The sequence below is a fragment of the Aulonocara sp. 'chitande type north' Nkhata Bay genome, linkage group LG7, assembly GCF_057382095.1.
Source record: "Aulonocara sp. 'chitande type north' Nkhata Bay isolate Kocher_YH1m ecotype deep benthic linkage group LG7, A_spYH_male_GT1.1, whole genome shotgun sequence".
NCBI lineage: Eukaryota > Metazoa > Chordata > Actinopteri > Cichliformes > Cichlidae > Aulonocara > Aulonocara sp. 'chitande type north' Nkhata Bay.
In genome coordinates this window covers 58,288,213-58,305,869 of record NC_141350.1, presented here as the reverse complement: position 1 = coordinate 58,305,869, position 17,657 = coordinate 58,288,213, and the positions used below count along the sequence as shown (strand labels likewise).

General features: G+C 40.6%; 1 protein-coding gene across 2 annotated transcripts in view; it reads right to left on the bottom strand.

Annotated features, from left to right (window-relative positions):
- Positions 1-17,657, bottom strand: part of tln1 (talin 1) — a 58,262-nt gene that overhangs the window by 13,422 nt on the left and 27,183 nt on the right. For both annotated transcript variants that reach the window (XM_086301616.1, XM_086301618.1), the window contains exons 18-46: positions 17,544-17,642; positions 17,182-17,349; positions 16,746-17,040; positions 14,597-14,763; positions 14,365-14,493; positions 13,713-13,826; positions 13,018-13,131; positions 12,124-12,258; positions 11,631-11,759; positions 11,374-11,476; positions 9,306-9,514; positions 9,062-9,181; positions 8,453-8,650; positions 8,071-8,210; positions 7,875-7,968; positions 7,567-7,656; positions 6,833-6,955; positions 5,768-5,911; positions 5,508-5,669; positions 4,842-4,982; positions 4,525-4,706; positions 3,737-3,869; positions 3,139-3,240; positions 2,828-2,998; positions 2,454-2,702; positions 1,336-1,455; positions 1,097-1,243; positions 760-926; positions 212-395 (exon numbers count right to left, since the gene is read on the bottom strand). In XM_086301616.1, the coding sequence (XP_086157742.1) occupies positions 212-395; positions 760-926; positions 1,097-1,243; positions 1,336-1,455; positions 2,454-2,702; positions 2,828-2,998; positions 3,139-3,240; positions 3,737-3,869; positions 4,525-4,706; positions 4,842-4,982; positions 5,508-5,669; positions 5,768-5,911; positions 6,833-6,955; positions 7,567-7,656; positions 7,875-7,968; positions 8,071-8,210; positions 8,453-8,650; positions 9,062-9,181; positions 9,306-9,514; positions 11,374-11,476; positions 11,631-11,759; positions 12,124-12,258; positions 13,018-13,131; positions 13,713-13,826; positions 14,365-14,493; positions 14,597-14,763; positions 16,746-17,040; positions 17,182-17,349; positions 17,544-17,642 (4,329 nt within the window). The remainder of the gene's footprint in view (positions 1-211; positions 396-759; positions 927-1,096; positions 1,244-1,335; positions 1,456-2,453; positions 2,703-2,827; positions 2,999-3,138; positions 3,241-3,736; positions 3,870-4,524; positions 4,707-4,841; positions 4,983-5,507; positions 5,670-5,767; positions 5,912-6,832; positions 6,956-7,566; positions 7,657-7,874; positions 7,969-8,070; positions 8,211-8,452; positions 8,651-9,061; positions 9,182-9,305; positions 9,515-11,373; positions 11,477-11,630; positions 11,760-12,123; positions 12,259-13,017; positions 13,132-13,712; positions 13,827-14,364; positions 14,494-14,596; positions 14,764-16,745; positions 17,041-17,181; positions 17,350-17,543; positions 17,643-17,657) is intronic.

The following is a 17,657-nucleotide window of genomic DNA, read 5'->3' as shown; positions in this document are numbered from 1 at the left end:
AGTACGCTGGCTCAAATTTGGCCATAAAAAATTCACTTTAATATTTTTCTAATGAATAATAACACAATCCTTAGTTTTAAGCAAGTTTTTGACAGATTTCTAAAATGCTTTTCTTGTTATTATGGCAGGCGGTCTAATATATTTGTACCTTTTCATAAGAAGCAAACATACATATTTGCCAGTATAGAAGCAGACAAAAATGCATCCATACCTGGGTCTCTGGGTCTTCGGAACCCAAGCTGGCTGCCCCCAGTTTTACCACATCTGCCAGTTTGGTAATGGTGGACACTGAGGACTGGGCAGCCTGGGCCAGCCTTTCCTGACTGGCCCCAGCACCAGCCACCAGCAACTTGGTGTCCTCCACCAGAGCCTTGGCTGTCTTTAGGATGCATTCCCTGTAAAAACAGCAAAGATGAACATTATATGACTTCGACTCAAAAATGACCTTATCTTTCTTTCTGGTACAGAAACCATCATTCCGGGGTTTACAAATTTTGAATTTTCACTAAACATGCTTCCTAGAACAGGGCCATAGTTCCTTCCACTACTACTTACTTACTCCAGTTGTAGTTTTTACTTTCTCAAAATAAGGCTAAGGTAATTTGCTGGTTTCTGAAGCCAGAATAAGATGTTTGCATGTTTAAAATGCATTGCTGATGTTCACAAAGCCTGATCATATCATGACACTAGACTGCAAATCAACTTGTCAAATCAACAAATCATCTGTAATATAGCCTACAGAGGGTCTCTAATTAGTACCTGTGGTCAGCGAAGGTTTCTGCATTTTCACGGTTCAAAGTTCCAGCAGTTGCAAACATAATGGTGGTGTCAAGGTCTGCAATAATTCCAGACACTGCACTGGCAGCAGTGATGCAGGCCTGGGTGCCACGGTTACCTGCCTGCAGAGATGCTAACACATGGGAGACCTGCAAGAAAATCAATAAGTCTTATAAGTTTTATAAATGGAAAGGTAAATTAAGAATAAAAACCACAGAGTAGGAGAAAATGTCTAATTTTTTTCACTGCTGATCTAATAAAGACAAACTGACCAAAAAAGAATTCAAAAGACAAGTTATGTGTTAGCCTGTGTTCTGACCTTCTCAGAGACTTTCCGTGCGCTTTCAATCAGCTCTTTCTTAGTAAAGGTGTCATTAGGGCTGCACTGAAGAGCTCCAGCTTTTGTCACCAGACTTGTGCAGGTGAAACCCAACTCACCCACCTGCTTCTTAATATGAGAACCAATCTGGAAACAAAGACATGACAACATGAAAACTGTGGAAAGGACACTTTCCAAGTATAGACACTCCACACATTAGACACATTCGTTTGATTTACTTCATGATTCTCTGCAGTAACGGCTGCATATTTGGCTTCGTTCGCAAGATTTCCAAACTCATTGGTCAGCTCGTTAGCTAATCCTCCAAGGTCATCTGGGTTGGTGTTAGACTTGGTCACCTGAAGACAAATAAGAGGATGCTAGTTACCGAGTTTGTTCCACACATGTTTCAACATGAATTAAGTATTGATGCAAATTTACTAACATGAGTTTCATACGATCATTTAATGAGTGTGTCAATAATAAAGAAATCAAGAGGCTTTTGTGGAAATTATGTGTGTTTGCACATGGCTTTGTATGCGTTTTTGTCTTCATAATATCATTATCACAATGAATGCTATTAAAGTGCAAGAAAAGAATGATAAGTAACAGAAATAATATTACGGTTGGAGAAAAAAGATACATTTTTCAATAACATACATCTATCTGGTAGAAGTCTGATTCTATTGGTGAAATGTGAGGTTGTCCCAAGGCTTGCATGTAAATCTACGCTACGCCTAGGGTGGTACTGTGTCTTTGTTACCTGTGTGCATGATCCTCTGTTTACAGCCTATGCGTTCCAGTTTTGTTGGTTCCATTTAGTTTTCCTGACTTGTGTCAGGATTTTTTAGTAGAGCCACCTGTGTTATCATTTTGAAACTCCTACATCACCTTGGTCTCTAGTTTTTTGCATTCACAGCGTGTCCACGCTGCTCGCCCACCTACCCGGTGGTGTGATGACAATACCCCATCAGTCTTTTACAGCTGAGGAGTAAAAACTGGAGGACTACCCAGCTTAGGTTCTGCCAAAATACTAATTACCAGATTTTAGGGCCTGAACCACTGAAAGGATGCAGTAATAGTAATAGTATGTTCAATCGATACTCTTGCTGTTTTTGCATATGACAGCCTTTGTGGTGTGATTTGTTTTATTCCATTCATAACTGTTTAGTGGCAATGACAGGAAATCCCACAGCTGTCTCCTAATATGGTACTTTTTCATGCTCAATCCTCACTAAGAGGGAGCATGCTTTATTCATTTAGAATTTCTAACTGAGCTCAACTTTTAAATGGAAAAATTAATGACTAACAACAAACCAAAAACTATCCCCCATGCATTATTATCATAATATGTTACCATCTCTTGCACAGTCACAGCGATGGCCTTGGCTGTCTTAACCATGGTAGTCTGGTAGTCCACAAAGGTGCCTTCAGGTTCTTGCATTGGTGTATCTTCCATTTTATTGATGGAATCATTGATGGAGTCCACCATACCACCTACTGCACCAGCTGCACTGGCTGCTTCAGACAGTGTGGCACCCAAGTCATCCACTGCTTCTTTCATCATCTGCACGGACTCCTCCAAGGCCTCGTGCATGTGGGCTGCCTAGATAAAGGAAGCACATTGGTGTGAGCAGTGCAAAAATGCTCAGTGTGTTCAGTGGTACTTAATCACATAGAGTACAATCAAGTACACATATCCAGAAGACATTATATTTCAACTTTCATTACCTTTGGATTGCCTCCAGCCTCCTTAGCAGTGTAGAGCATCTGCAGGGCCGACTCAGTCAGGGTTTTGGTTTGGTCTAAAACAGCCATCTGTTGTTGACTATTGAGAATCTTGGATGCTGTGCCAATGGCTCCCATGATCAGGGGCTCAAAGTAACTGGCCATCTGAGAGACCTGTGTGGGCAACAAATAATTTTATTTAAGTACAAAACTGATTCCAAAATAAAAGGAACATGTCAGACTTCAGCCTGTAGCTGGACCATCACATCGTCCAAATTGTGTTGCCTGTAAAAAGTTGCTGTCTTAAGGTTTACCTTGTGTCCCAGCTGGGAGGCCTCAGATCGAGCAGCTACAGCCACGGGATCAATCAAGTTACTAATCTCATGGACTGAGGCAGCCATCTGCTCATGGAGAGTCTAAAACATACACATATGAACTGTCAGTCAAACTCAGATACTTTAAATTAGCCCCAAATTCAGCTTCATTTACTATGTCTACCAACAGACTTATTACACATCAGGTCAAGGAACAATGCATGCTGAAGTACACTACATCACAGTGGCTTCCTGAACCGTTTGTCCCTCAAAACACTTTTGTGTTTCCTCACAATAACTTTTCACTTTCCTTCTTGTAAAATGGTCATTCTAACTAGCATGGACCAATGCACAGGCTGTTCAGGGGATTGGCAGGAAGAAATATTCTGTGGGGGCAGTAACATCCATACCATGATTTTTCAGGGGTTTAGTAGGTGAAATTAGATACATATAGACACATACATATATATTCAACGTAGAATAAACAACAAACAATCAAGTGTAATGCTTTTATTTTGTATAGGATACAGCAATTCAATTTTCTTGCTGCATTCATACAGAGTCAGTGAAAAACTAATAGTGGAGTGTGCATGTTTACCTCCATTGAGATGTCCTCTCGTGGTGTTAGGTGCTGGCTTATGGCTGCCAGAGAGGCCTGATCAACTTCACGGATGCAGCCATTTAGCGCTTCAATAGCATCATCACATTCTCTCTGGCCAGGAGCTTTTTCTCTGCACACATGAGATGAAGGGTGTAATTACTACACACTCTTATAACCTGCTTGACTCAATCTAAGCAGAGAACCAATTCTTACTTTTATAGTTTTTTACATTTTGACTTGTTTGGGCTTTTTTTTTTTTTTAGATTATTTTAATTTTCATTCCAGGTCAGTGTTCCCTTCATCTTTTCCCTTTCATTTTTGGCCATAGTTTGCAACTATTTGACTGTATGTGTCTATGTTGGAGTGAATGCCTGCCGGTGTAGCTGATTATGTGTCTGTATGTTTGTGTGGCTTTTATTTGAACTGTGAAGCACTTTTTTAACTCTGTGTTAAGTGCTATACAGTTATTATTATAATAATTATAATAAACTAAACAACCCCCCCTTATATGTTATATATGTCATTCAAAAGTCTGATACAAATCTATTCCAAAGTTTGGGTTAAATAACACGTTACTCATAAAAATGATGCAAGACTTAATGGCCAATAATAATTTTGTGATCATTACAAAATAACACAAAATATTGTGTAAATCTATGCATTATTTATATTATGCATGGTCATTTACATAATATACTGTTACACTGTTTTCTAGGTGTGATGGTTGAGAGGGAGCCCAGACAGTAGTAGTAGTGGAAGAGGCCAGTGTGCAGAGCAGGGTCTACCTCATGTTGGTGATGAGTTTCTTGATGGAGTCAGACACAGTTCTGGAGTGTCCAGCAAGCACGGACCACTTGGGCGGGTCTTTGGGGTTGACAGCCAAAGAACGGGCAGTCTGGATCAGGCCAGTGGAGCTTTCCAGCATTGTCTTAGCTGCTGCCACAATGGGCTCCATAGCTGCAAGACCCTGAACCAGAGAATAACAAATCAGGATCTATCTGAGAATATGAAAATCTCCTGATGTTAGATTCTGTAACTTGTAATGATATGACAGGGCACATTAGTGTCATAGCAATGCTGTAATGGCAGCTCTTGGAAATACCTCAGGGCTGATCTGAGCAGGAATGCTGGCAAATTCAGGATTGGAGGCAAAAGCAGTCAGGTTGTCCACAGCTTCTATTAGAGGGCCAGTGGCAGCTTTACACTTTTCTCTGTTCGCCTGGTTAAAGGCTCCATCCAAAGCCTATGCAGGGGACACAGACATGACTTCCATAAGAATTTTTCAGCACTATTTAGTTCTAGAAGACTAGCTGTTTACCTCCTAGAGCAGTGTAATGTAGCAAGGAAGAAGAGGTTTAAATAATATAGCTGTCAAAAGTGAGCTAATGAGCTCTTGTTTAATCCTTTTTTATGAGTTTTATTAGTTTTCTTTTATTATGGAAAACGTGGATTCGACTGTTCCATTTTTACACACTTTCAGATGTATACTGGATAAAGGCCGGAAGACATGTCTCAGTAAACATATGTCCGACAACCCTAATATGTCTGACCGAGAACTAAAAGTAAAGACATTTCTTACATGTTTTTATTACTTTTCTTACATTTTTTTGAAAATCCTATTCTTAAATGATAGTTAAACATAATTGACTGTAGTTCAGTTTGTAAATTAATACTTGTCACTACATTATAATTAACCTTTTCACTCAAGCTGTGGGTGTGTGTGTATGAATGATACTGATGTGTGTTTGATATGGCTTTTATTACAAACCTTTATGGATTTGACCAAGTTGGCAGTGGTGTTGGCCACTTCTTTGGCTGACTGGACAAACTGCCTCTTGGCAATAGGGTTAGGAGTTTTAGAGGAGGCCAATCTGCAGGCATTACAGAGCGCAGAGGTGTGCTTGGCCACTATGGTTGCTGCGGAGAGCACCTGCATGGGGAGAGTAATGGTCATCACATTCAGACTCAATAATCAGTCAAAGAAATCTGATAAAACTGACAATTACTTGCAGTGAGGCAAGCATTTACCTGGGATTGAGTACAAGCTGGGTCCACCAGGTTCTGACAGGCCATCTGAATAGACTGATTGGCTCGTGCAAACTGAGCAGGGTCTACCAGGCCCTTCTGACCTGCTGTGCTGTTGGGGTCTGATACACCCAGTAAATAGGCAGCCTAGAGACATAAAATCACCTATAAGTTCATTGTATGAGATGATGACGAGATGAGATAGCCTTTATTTGTCAGTTGCAGGTCTTTTGCCCACAACTGAGATGACAGACCTTGCCGACCGTACATACAATACACAAACATCACATTGGGGAGACAGGTCAGGCTAGGTAGCGAGGAAAAAAAACATCGAAATGTGTAACACAGAAGGATAATACAGGAATGCACAGATATCAACACACCATAGCACAATAAACACAGACAGTAACATGGGAACGTTTTCCAGTGCGTACATCTGATCTGGGACCGCTGCAATCTTCGACTGCGCCTCCAGCTGACCCAATGTCCACATCAGAGGGGAGGTAAGCGTTGGAGGTGGCGTTGGATCCGGGGTAGGGAGGGTGATGCGTCAGTATCAGTATATGTATGTGTGTGCGTGTCCATAGTTCAGCTGAGATAGTGTCCTTCGCCCTGCCTGGCTAAGTAAACAGTCTTCCAGCCAACCCAGGTGGCCTTGTAGGGAATGGGAAGGAACAGACTCAACACAGTCGTTATCAGGGAGTTGTTGTTCGGCTCCAGCCTTGAGCCCACAGGTGGCGCCGAAGGGGTAGCCGGATTATGATGGTAATTTTTCTTTTGCAACAACTCATGAGAATTTCAAGCTGTTCTTTCACACTGCGACACTGGTCTCTCAATCTCCCGTTGGAGAACCGCGAGTTTCTCCATGATGTTATTAACCTTCAGTTCCGTGGTCTTGTCATTCTTTTGCTCAAAGCGCATATTCTGAGACCTCACGACCACAGTCAGCAGTATGTAAATACTTCTAGTGTGTAGCAAGCCAAAATAGACATGTTACCAGCATACTTTACTTGCCTCTGAGCTGCTGTCTTAAGGCAATAATACAGTAATCTACAGTATGGATTTTACCTGTGCAGCTGCTTCAGTGAGACCACAAAGAGCTCTGGAGCCAGTACTGACTGAGTCACCAAACTCGGGCAGGTTGGAGTTTTTGGCATTATGAGAAATACCAGCCATGGACTCACCGAGGACCTATTGACAAATAACAAGAGAATCAGAAATCAAAGAGTGGAGCATCACACATTTAATGATGATATTGAGTAAAGCTAAAGCACTGACAAAGCACTGACTGAACCATAACATTGTAGTCTACATCCAAGCTTTGTAGTTTGTTGCCGACGAAACAAATTGCTTAAATACTTAAATAGTTTAAGGTGTTGAAAAACAAGAAGAAATTAAAACTTGTATCACGTTTGCTTTGGCTCATTATGTTGTTTATTTCATCTTTTATCATTACCAAGAAATTTTCTTTTAGTTACTGTCTAACCGATGGAGCTCACAGCAAAAAAAAAAAAAAACATGACACTTTCATAGGCATAATGTATATGTGCATAATTTCCTTAGGGATTAATAAAGCATTCTGATTCTGATGACATTGTCTAAACTGATGCAATAAGATGGAGAATATGTGATCTGATAGAATCACGTCCTCTTTTTTTCTGTGGGAGAAACAGCCCGCGCTTCTACTGTTTCCAGTCTATTACCTATTCCAAATTAGACAGGAACTGCCAATGTTGAAAATCCTAAAAAAATAGAACTAAAACCATAAAAGAAAGGCATTAATGATGTGTATTCTACAGTACCTTGGAGTTCTCCATGACACTGTCAATGCAGTCAAAGTATGACAGCTCAGTGATTGCTTCTGTCGGGTTCTCCAGCATCCCCTTCACTGACTGCACACAAACACAGCATACATTCCTGACAAACTCACACTGTTAAACTGTACAACTCAGCTGAGTGTCACACAACCTCTATGACTGAAATGTATTGATTGTTTATGGTTTTCTTTATTATTATTATTATACAGTTTTAGAGATTTTTATGATGCGTCCGGGACATGGGAAGCTAAAGAAAAGATAAAAAAGAGAAACTGTTTGATGGTGGCTGTTACCTCAAGCTCTCTGAGAGCATTATCACACTCCTTCTGACCTGGAGCCTGCTGAGTGCACATGGTGATGAGCTGGTTAATAGTGTCTGTAACAGCCCTGCAAAGACAAATGATAAGACAGATAAGTGGTTAAAACCAAAGCTGCAGAAAATTGATTTTTTTATTTTGGTTTGGGGTTTTTTTTGTGGGGGGGTTTTACCGGGCAGCTGCTGCCAGCTGGTTCTTGAGGTTGGGGGAGCTAGGATCAGTGGACAGAGCTTTAGCTGCTAAAAGCAGCTTGCTTGATGACATTGAGATTGTCTTCAGGTTAGACACCACCTGGGTCTGGTCCTCCTTAGACTAGAGGAAAGGAAGAAGTGTGAAGACACTGAAAACTCTATGGCTTTTGCAATTAATATTTTTTCACCTAAATCATGTGTCATGATGACCCAGCTTCTTGGAATATGAACCTGTGTCTGCTCTTTGCGTGGTACACCACAACGATACAAAGGACAGTACATTTTTGAGGATATAAAACTCATAAATACATGTTTTAAAAAATTGGACGACAGTTTGCCTGGTGGTAACTCATTCAAACTGACCTGAGATGTTCCAGCCATGTCAACACCAGCCTCTAGGAAGTTGCTAAATTCCTGTCCAAATTTGCTAGTGGCCCTGGCCAGGTCCTGGGTAGTTCCTCTGGATGACTGGACCACTTCATTGGCTGATTGATTTAGACCAGCTGCAACCTCGTTGAGATGAGCTTGAACCTCCTGGAAGCTCTTTCCACTAGACGGGAACTATGTTGGGAAGAAAAAAATTCTAATACTGCAAGTAGCAATATAGAAAAGAATATTGGCTACAACTGGTTATAACTTTGGTTATAACTGTAAGCAACTAGGCCTGACTCATAAATTATGTTTTCATCCTCAAGCATCCACAATTAACTTGTCTCCAAAGACTGTCTTCCAGGGTTCCATGATATGTACAATTTTGGAGAAGAAAGACTAGTTTTGCTGTGCAACTGTGTTTCACAGGTAAAAAAAAAAAAGAAGAGAAAAAAAGAGAGATCAGGAAAATTATGAAAAACAGTAGGTGATGGAACTTGATTGATTAATAGAATAGCTTCAGGGTGAAATACTATTCACCTGAGATCTTTTTATCAGTAACTACAATCTACATTTGTTAAAAACTGTTAATTTTGTACTAACGGAATCAGCCAGGAGAGACTTGCTAGCTTCGCCCACAGTGCGGATGGCATTGTCTACATCCCTCTGGCCAGGAAGGCAATTCACACATCTGTTCAAGGCCTGGGAAACCGCCTTAGCCACCTTCACACAGAAACACATGCACATGATGATTGTCATTATTATATGAAAGACATATAAACATTCAGAAATAAACTACTGTAGCTACCAAACAAAAGCATTTGTAATCTCTCGGTCTGGCTCTAACCTGGGCCAATCTCTGCTGACTCTCTGCAGCTCCTGGTTTAGCAATGGCCCTCTTGGTCTCTTCAATAAGGTTGGATGACTTGTCCATGACATCCCCAGCACAGTCCAGTATGGCACTACGTGCTGCTGAGTCATCTGTGGTAGCAGCGACTCCTCTGGCAGCCGAAGCTAGTGACTTTAGAGCCTGAGCCACATCTCTGGCTGCCATACCTGGATCCAACAGGACAGAGGAGAGAAACTTTGGCGCGTAGAAAGACATAATACAAAATTTACAGTCTGGGAATGCCTAAGGTCTAATTTGTTTAAATTAATAAAAAAGATATTTTGAAATGTAGTATAATGCAAAATTCTTGAGTCACTCGTCATTTCTTTTGCATCACTCATCTTTAGTCCAGACATTCTACTTGACCATTTTCAAGATTGTCTTGTTGTTTTTTTGTTGAACCACTTCAGTCTAAACAGGGACCTAACGCAAGGATTGAATGAGTGAAACAAAACTGGTTCCTATTTCTTCTGTTGATTCCATGAGAAATGTTACAAATTGTCCATCTTGTCCTGTCTCAGAGCAACGCTGAAAAACTAGTTAATGCATTTATTACTTCTAGGCTGGACTACTGTAATTCATTATTATCAGGATGTCCTAAAAACTCCACGAAAAGCCTTCCGTTAGTCAAAAAATGCTGCCGTGAGAGTACTGACAGGGACTAGAAAGAGAGAGCATATTTCTCTTATATTGGATTCCCTTCATTGGCTCCCTGTTAAATCCAGAATTGAATTCAAATTCCTGCTCCTCACATTATTCAAGTCTTGAATAATCAGGCCCCATCTGATCTTAATATCCTTATAGCACTTCGCTCTCGCTCTGCAGGCCTACTTGTTGTTCCTAGAGTATTTAAAAGTAGAATGGGAGGGAGAGCCTTCAGTTTTCAGGCCCCTCTTCTGTGGAACCAGCTTCCAGTTTGTATTCAGGAGACAGACACTATCTCTACTTTTAAGATTAGGCTTAAAACTTTCCTTTTTGCTAAAGCATATAGTTAGGGCTGGACCAGGTGAGCCTGAATCCTCCTTTAGTTATGCTGCAACAGGTGTAGGCTGCTGGGAGATTCCCATGATGCATTGACTATTTCTTCTTCAGTCACCTTTCTCACTCACTATGTGTTAATAGACCTCTCTGCATTGAATCATACTTGTTATTAATCTCTGACTCTCTTCCACAGCATGTCTTTTATCCTGTCTTCCTTCTCTCACCCAAACCAGTTGCAGCAGATGGCCGCCCCTCCCTGAGCCTGGGTCTGTTGGAGGTTTCTTCCTTTTAAAGGGGAGTTTTTCCTTCCCACTGTCGCCAAAGTGCTTGCTCATAGCATGTATTATTGTAGGGTCTGCCTTACAATATAAAGTGGCTTGAGGTGACTGCTGTTGTGATTTGGTTTCCCAGAAGAGTTGAAGCTGTTATAGCGGCAAAGCATGGGATGACACCATACTAAAGCCTATGCCCTAAGAATGGTATATCACTCAACACCAAATCACAACAAAAGATGCCACATGTGCTTTATACTGTAAGGCAGCGGTCCCCAACCTTTTTTGCGCCACGGACCGGTTTATGCCCGACAATATTTTCACGGACTGGCCTTTAAGGTGTCGCGGATAAATACAACAAAATAAAACCAGTACCGGTACCGAAAAAAAGAAGATTTATTCATAACACACGTGAAAAGACCCAGGGAAACCAAGTTAACGATAAAAACGATAACAAAATAACGCTGAAAACCGATAAAAACCCTGAAAACCATACATTTCACACCTGATCCTCAACTCTCACGGCCCGGTACCAAACGACTCACGGACCGGTACCGGTCCGAGGCCCGGGGGTTGGGGACCGCTGCTGTAAGGTAAAGGCCCTACTATAAAAATTTGACTGGGATCAGAAACAAACCCATTTTTAAAGTGACAGACTCGTATTGCCGTTTCATCCTGTCACATCTCATTGCAAGTAAAGCTTTATTGTACTATTTTTCCTCTTGAACAAAAAATATACTTAATAGCTGACATTCTGGTTATGTTAAACTCACCAGTGTAGTTCTCATTTCCCTGGGTGGCTTCACTCAGCAGCTGGGCTATGGCTGAGCTCACAGCCTTGGTGCTGTTACCCAGATCCTGGGAGCATTTCTCAAGCTGAACAACACAGCAGAAGACATGGAAAGAAACATTATCAACCATTCCTACCTTTTGAAAATAACTCACCAATTATTATTATTAAAAAAATGTTATGTTTATGCTTCGTTCATGGTGTTGTCCAGTGAACCAAAACTATTTCAGTGTTCCTTACCGTCTCTCCTGGTAGTGGTTTAAGTTTGCCTTCTTCTGCTGATGCCTTGGCCTCTTGAATCTCCTTTTCCAAATCTCTCACCGTTGATAGAGCATTGTCTATTTCCAGTGGTCCACAAGCTTCCTGAGCCTAAGATACACAAAAATATCTGTGATTAGTTAAATAAAACATAGTTATATCTTGCATGAATTAGATATCAGTCAAAAAAAATCAGAAAAAAGTTCTACACCATAATTGCTTCACTTGATTCATTGACCAAAAAAATAGGCCATCTGTTAGAAATCTGGAAATTCATGTATTTCTTAATCTAAAACAGTAAAAAGAAATCTGGAGAATTAGATCATTCCTGTATGATATCATTTCACAAAAGTTCAAACATGCATGAGTGTTTCTTAGGTCTTTCACTCACTTTGCTGACTCCAGCTAGCACAGTACAATGAACGCTGAAATCTTTCTCAGAATCAAACTGATGAATATATATAATTAGTACTACCTTTTGTGAGGCAGTGCGGAGCTCTGCCAAGGCACTGGCCAGGTTTTTAGCACACTGGCTGAGCTGCATAGCTGAAGCCTGGTCACTGATGGTGGGAACAGCAGCTTTGGAGGCTGTAACCATCTTAGCACCGGGCTGGTAGAGGGAAGAGAGACATGTTGCATTGGTTTTGATTTAAAGCAATTCATTCTAAAAAAGAAAGGGACTATAAAGTGTTTGCTTTTCCTAAAACTTTTGCTAGAAGTGCGTTTACATCTCCTCATTCTTATCTCTAGTTAATAATGGTGTAAATAAACATATAATCAATAAAAAAAACTCAATGAAAATATAGACAGTGCCAAGCCATATTGTTTTCAGGTTTCTGACTATTCTTTTTCATCTCCCCCTAACCTACTGAGACCCAGCCTATTCATTTATGTCCTCTATAATGGAAATTAGTTTTTGGTCTATATCTTTTGACTTATTTGAGCTACCCTACTAAGTTACTACTAAATGTGTTCAATAGACAACATCTTGACTTTCCAATGATATCTCATGTGTTTGGGTGGTCTCCTTTAGTTCCAAAGAGGCAAGAAATCACAAAAAAGGTTAAACTGAAAGATGCAACCAGGTTACATGCATGGCATAAGTTATCAGTGATTTAGCTACCTAAAAAAGACACATTGGTGACACAGAAAATTCCCAGGTTGCAGTAAAATCATCAGAAAAGATTTCTAACCCAGTGACAGACAACAGTGTTACTCTGTCTGTGTTTTAAGATTTGTTGCTCAAAACAATGAGGCCACAATCTGTTTGTGGCTGTTTATTATGACTGTAACACAGTTACATAGCTATACTCTTCTGTTGTTTTGTTAGTCTGCTGTCACTCAGTGAAGTTGGTGGTGTGACAGTCACCTGCAGGAAGTTCTGGCTGGCACTAATGAGAGCCAGCTGTGCACTTGGGCTGTCAGGCTGAGACTGGCTGCCTCTGACTCCCTGAACCAGCTGAGGGATCTGCTCTGCGACAGCCTGGAGACACACACACACACAATACAGTTTTTAAAAATATCTTAACACAACAAGCATAACTTTGCTAAGGTGGACAGTCGCATTCAGATCCTTCAGTTTGAAGGGTTTAGAAACCTCTGTACACTCCAGTCTGTCCCTCCTTTAAAAGGTTCTAGTCATCATACCTGGTGTGGATCGTCTGATTCTCACAGATTTGAAAGATAATAGATAAAGGCATGTACTTACTATTAGTGGGAATACTCTGGGTTTTTTTTTTTTTTACATTGTTTTAATTATGAGAAAATGTAATTTTTATTTATCATTTCTTTGAGTATATCAAGTTTATTAATAGGAGTGTGGCAGAGGTGTGGCTCAGCTGCAGGGGAGGCGTGGGAGAGTGAGCTCAAGTGATACTCCTCAAAGTGATACAGTGTGTCGGGTCAATCACTACAAGACGATATTAGGTTGTCCATATATCTTTTTTAAAAAAAGACCCAAAACCTCCATGAAATTTACTGTTTGTACCACTGATTGTTGATTCTACATAGCAAGCTTAGTTCCATATATGTTTATATAAACCAAAGCAAGTACTGAGTTTTTACCTTGCAGCCCACAACAAGCTGCTGCTGGGCAGCCTGGTTCTTGTTGGTTGAGGCTGCATGTTGTGCAGCAGCAATGGTCTGAGTGGCTGCTGCTGCTGCTTGTTTGGCTGCGTTCTGCCAGAAAAAAGGAACACGACAAGTCAAAAAAAACAGCAAAGAGCACAAGACTAGCAATAATCAGGGAAATGACTCAGACAGAACTAATAATAAGATGCAAATGTTAAACTTTTAAAGTTAAAACAGGAAGTTACTGAAGCCAGTATTATAATTAAGCATCATGTCAGACAGGCCACAAAGTTAAACTTAGTTATATTCCCAAAAGAGACGCTGTACTAAAGTGTTTAAGAAATATTCAGAGTTCCACCGATCGTGGTTGGGTGTGAAATAGCTGCATCAGCATCAGACATCATTTTAAAAGCATTTTTGTGGTAAATCAATTCAATGCTATTTATATGGTGCCAAATCAAAGTAACAGTTGTCTCAAGGTGCATTATATTGCAAGGTAAAGACCCTCCAATAATACAGAGAAAACCCCAACAATCAGATGACGGTGACAGTAGGAAGGAAAATTTCCCTTTTAACAGGAAGAAAACTCCAGCGCAACCAAGTTCAGGGAGAGGCAGCTATCTTCCAAACCGGTTGGGGGTGTTACCTCCAGTTTGTTGACTAGGCGTTTCTTGATAGCATTCTGCGCCGCAGCGTTGGTGGCCATGCGGAGACCTTCAGCCGCCTCTCGTAATTTCTGCTGCTGTTCCTCACTGTCGGGATTTGCTGCTGCACCCTGGGATAAAATATTCACATTATATATTAAACCAACAAATCAACAAAATGATAACACAGTCTTATCCACAGAGTTTAAAAAAAAGAAAAAGACAAAGGCAGACCTTAGCGGCCTCCACCATCTTGGCTGTGGCATCAGCCAGCAGCTTGGCAGCAGAAAGAAGCTTGCGTGAGTTCTCTAGGTCAGACTCTCCTTCTGCATCCATCTTGATAGCATTGACCAGATCAGAGGTGGCTTGAGCAAGGATACGAGCCTGACGGACCATCTCACCTAGTGTAGCAAAAAAGAAAGATGGAGAAAAATGTGATGATTAAAAAAACAATAAAGAAAATTTCGTCCTTCCAACAGTTGTGTGAGAAGAATATAAATTGATCTTTAGAAGGCAGAAAGCTAAAGAAGAAATATTATTTTAATATTCTGAGCAAGCATAGTATAAAAACTCTTTCTAAATAATCAACTCCTTAACCATGTCCCACAAAACAGAAGGTTCTAAGAATGTAGAAAAGGTAACGTAATATAATTAGCATGAAAAGTGGAGGTTAAACTAAACGATAACAGACAAGAAGAATATTATATTTCAAAAAACTTAAATGATTTAGGATTTTTAAGACTGATGCTTTTTTTCACAAAACATAAATGGATCTCCCTAACATTAGTTATGTGTAGCTGTTTATGAGTGCTTACTAACATAATCCCATAAAGCAGTTCGAAAATAATCCTATTTTATTTTCACAAATAAATGTGGATCAGTTGTTTGCTGTGCTTCAAATATTTGTTCCTAGGAAAGAAGTTATAGACTGCCATCTGGTGGACAAACTATATAGCAAACACAAATTATTCAAGTGTGTTTTTCCCAAGGATGCCTCCCGGGTGAAGTTCTGGCCATGTCCCACCGGAAGGAGGCATGCTGGGGAGATTATCATCATCATCATCATCATCCTTTATTTATTTATATAGCACCTGGTAGACCAAAGTGCTGTACAATACTAATATGCACATAGTAATAGATTATATCTCTTGGCTGGCCTCGGTGTTCCCTCAGACAAAGCTCTCTGCTTAGGCTGCTGTCCTGGAGACCCAGCCCCAGAAAAATTCATGGATGGATTTATCTTCAGTTATGAATCCAGATAGTGGTGTATCGCAAATAGCTAATATCACCTGTCCCACTGGTCCCACTGATTTCTCAATGGGAGTCTGGTTAAAAACAGAAAAGTCTGGAAGCAAGCTGCTGATTATAGACAACATCAAGAGGCACAAGCTCAAGGTTTTGAGGCATCAACAGTCACAAACATGAACCAAAGATTACTGAAAAATTACAGATAGTTAGAGGAGCAGCTGATGCGAGACAGGCCAAGAATCTCACAGAAGTAGATGTCCTTGTCATAAGCCTCCAAACAGAAACATACATAGAAGTACGCAAGGATCACAGTATATGTAAAACTTTTGTAAAACCTTCTTTTCCTTTTTTGTTATTTTCAAGCTGTAAAACTTATAATAATAAGGTAATAATGCATTTTCAAGATCATCTCAGATTTTAATCACTTAGCTTACCATTACGAAATTACTTTTACATGATTTTACATACTGTTTTCTAGCACTAGCCTCTTAAAAAGAAGTCTGAGAATATTTTTTTAACTAGACTAATGTAGATATGATCAGGTAACATGCTGGTGGAGCGGTTAGTGTCACCTGACAGAAAGAAGAACTCCGGCTGGGCCTCACTGTGAGTTTAAATGTGCCCACTGAATCACTATGGGTTTCCTGTGAGTACTTCAGCTTATCCCACAGTCCAAGGAGATGCATTTTAGGTTAACTGGTGATTCAAAAATTGCCATGCACATAAGGTGGAGGATGAGTTTGAAGTGTATAATATGAAGCACTGTATGAATGCATGGTGAAAATGTTACTTGTAGTCTAAAGCGCTTTCAGTGGTCAGAAAACTGCTATATTACATTGCCAGTGCATTACATCTTAAAAAATAAATAAAAAGATTTTGAACAGTGACAAGTGAAAAAAATGCTGACTTTTCTAATATATAGATATTATATATGGAATATCCTGTGTGTCAGCTTTTCTTCAACTATGCTACTCCATATTTGGGGTAAACCAGTGGTGCTCCTGGAAACCAAGATTCTTCACAACACATTTTAGAGAATGTAATTTTATGGGTATAAAAAAAGCCTATAAAGATTTCAAATTACAAAAGGATCCAAAGCCATCCTGTGGAAACAGTTTTAGCTTCCTTCACTTACCAGCATCTCCCATAGAGCTAAAGATGTTCTCAGTGACATCCAAAATGCGGTCAGTGGCTTCTCCATGACGTCCAATGGGATGGCCTCCACTGGCATATTGTTTGATGTGTTGAAGGAGCTCATTAAGAGCCTGTGTGACACCTGTGGCAGCCATGCCCACCTGTTTCAGGAGACCATCATCATTGGTCGCTCCCTGTGATGCCTCAACACAGCCCTCTACTGACTTAGCCACCAGCTTGCCCGCCTCAATTAGCTGCTCCTGGCACACTGGAGAGCTGATTGTTGGAGCCACCACCTTGAAGAGGGATAGGATTATTGGTGGGACAGAAAAGTAGAAAGACCTTAGGCTTGGCTCAAATGCAAAAAGAACATTTCAGTTTCAGTCAACAGTTGTCCCTATCAGACGGTGAACACTGTATTAAAGTCGAGTTCTCACTCTTGTGCAAGCCACTAGCTGAGATGTGGACAAAGCGCATTGAGTTGCTGCTGCGATGACCCGGTTCTGCTGGGCTGAGTCTTCTGTCTTCTGGGCCACATTCTTTGCTTTGAGCACCAGAGCTGCTGCAGCATTAGCCACAGCTTTAGCCAATTGCATCAGCATGTCCTGCCAAAAGCAAACAGCAGTTAGCATACCTTATCATTGGTGAAAATAAAGTCTTGTCAATTGAATGTGAATAGTATCTAATGTGTGATACTTTGTCTTGCATATACAATAGTAGTTCCTATGGCTACACAGCAAAATCAAAGAACTACCAAAACAGCAAAACACTACAATAATAAATGTTATGATGAGCACACCTGGAACTGTTGATCAGTGTCTGCCTCGCCTATGTGAGAAAGCAGCTCTCCGCTGGCTTGGCCCACATTTCCAGCAGCCTGCAGCAGATTCTGACGAGGCTGGAACCAAAAGAT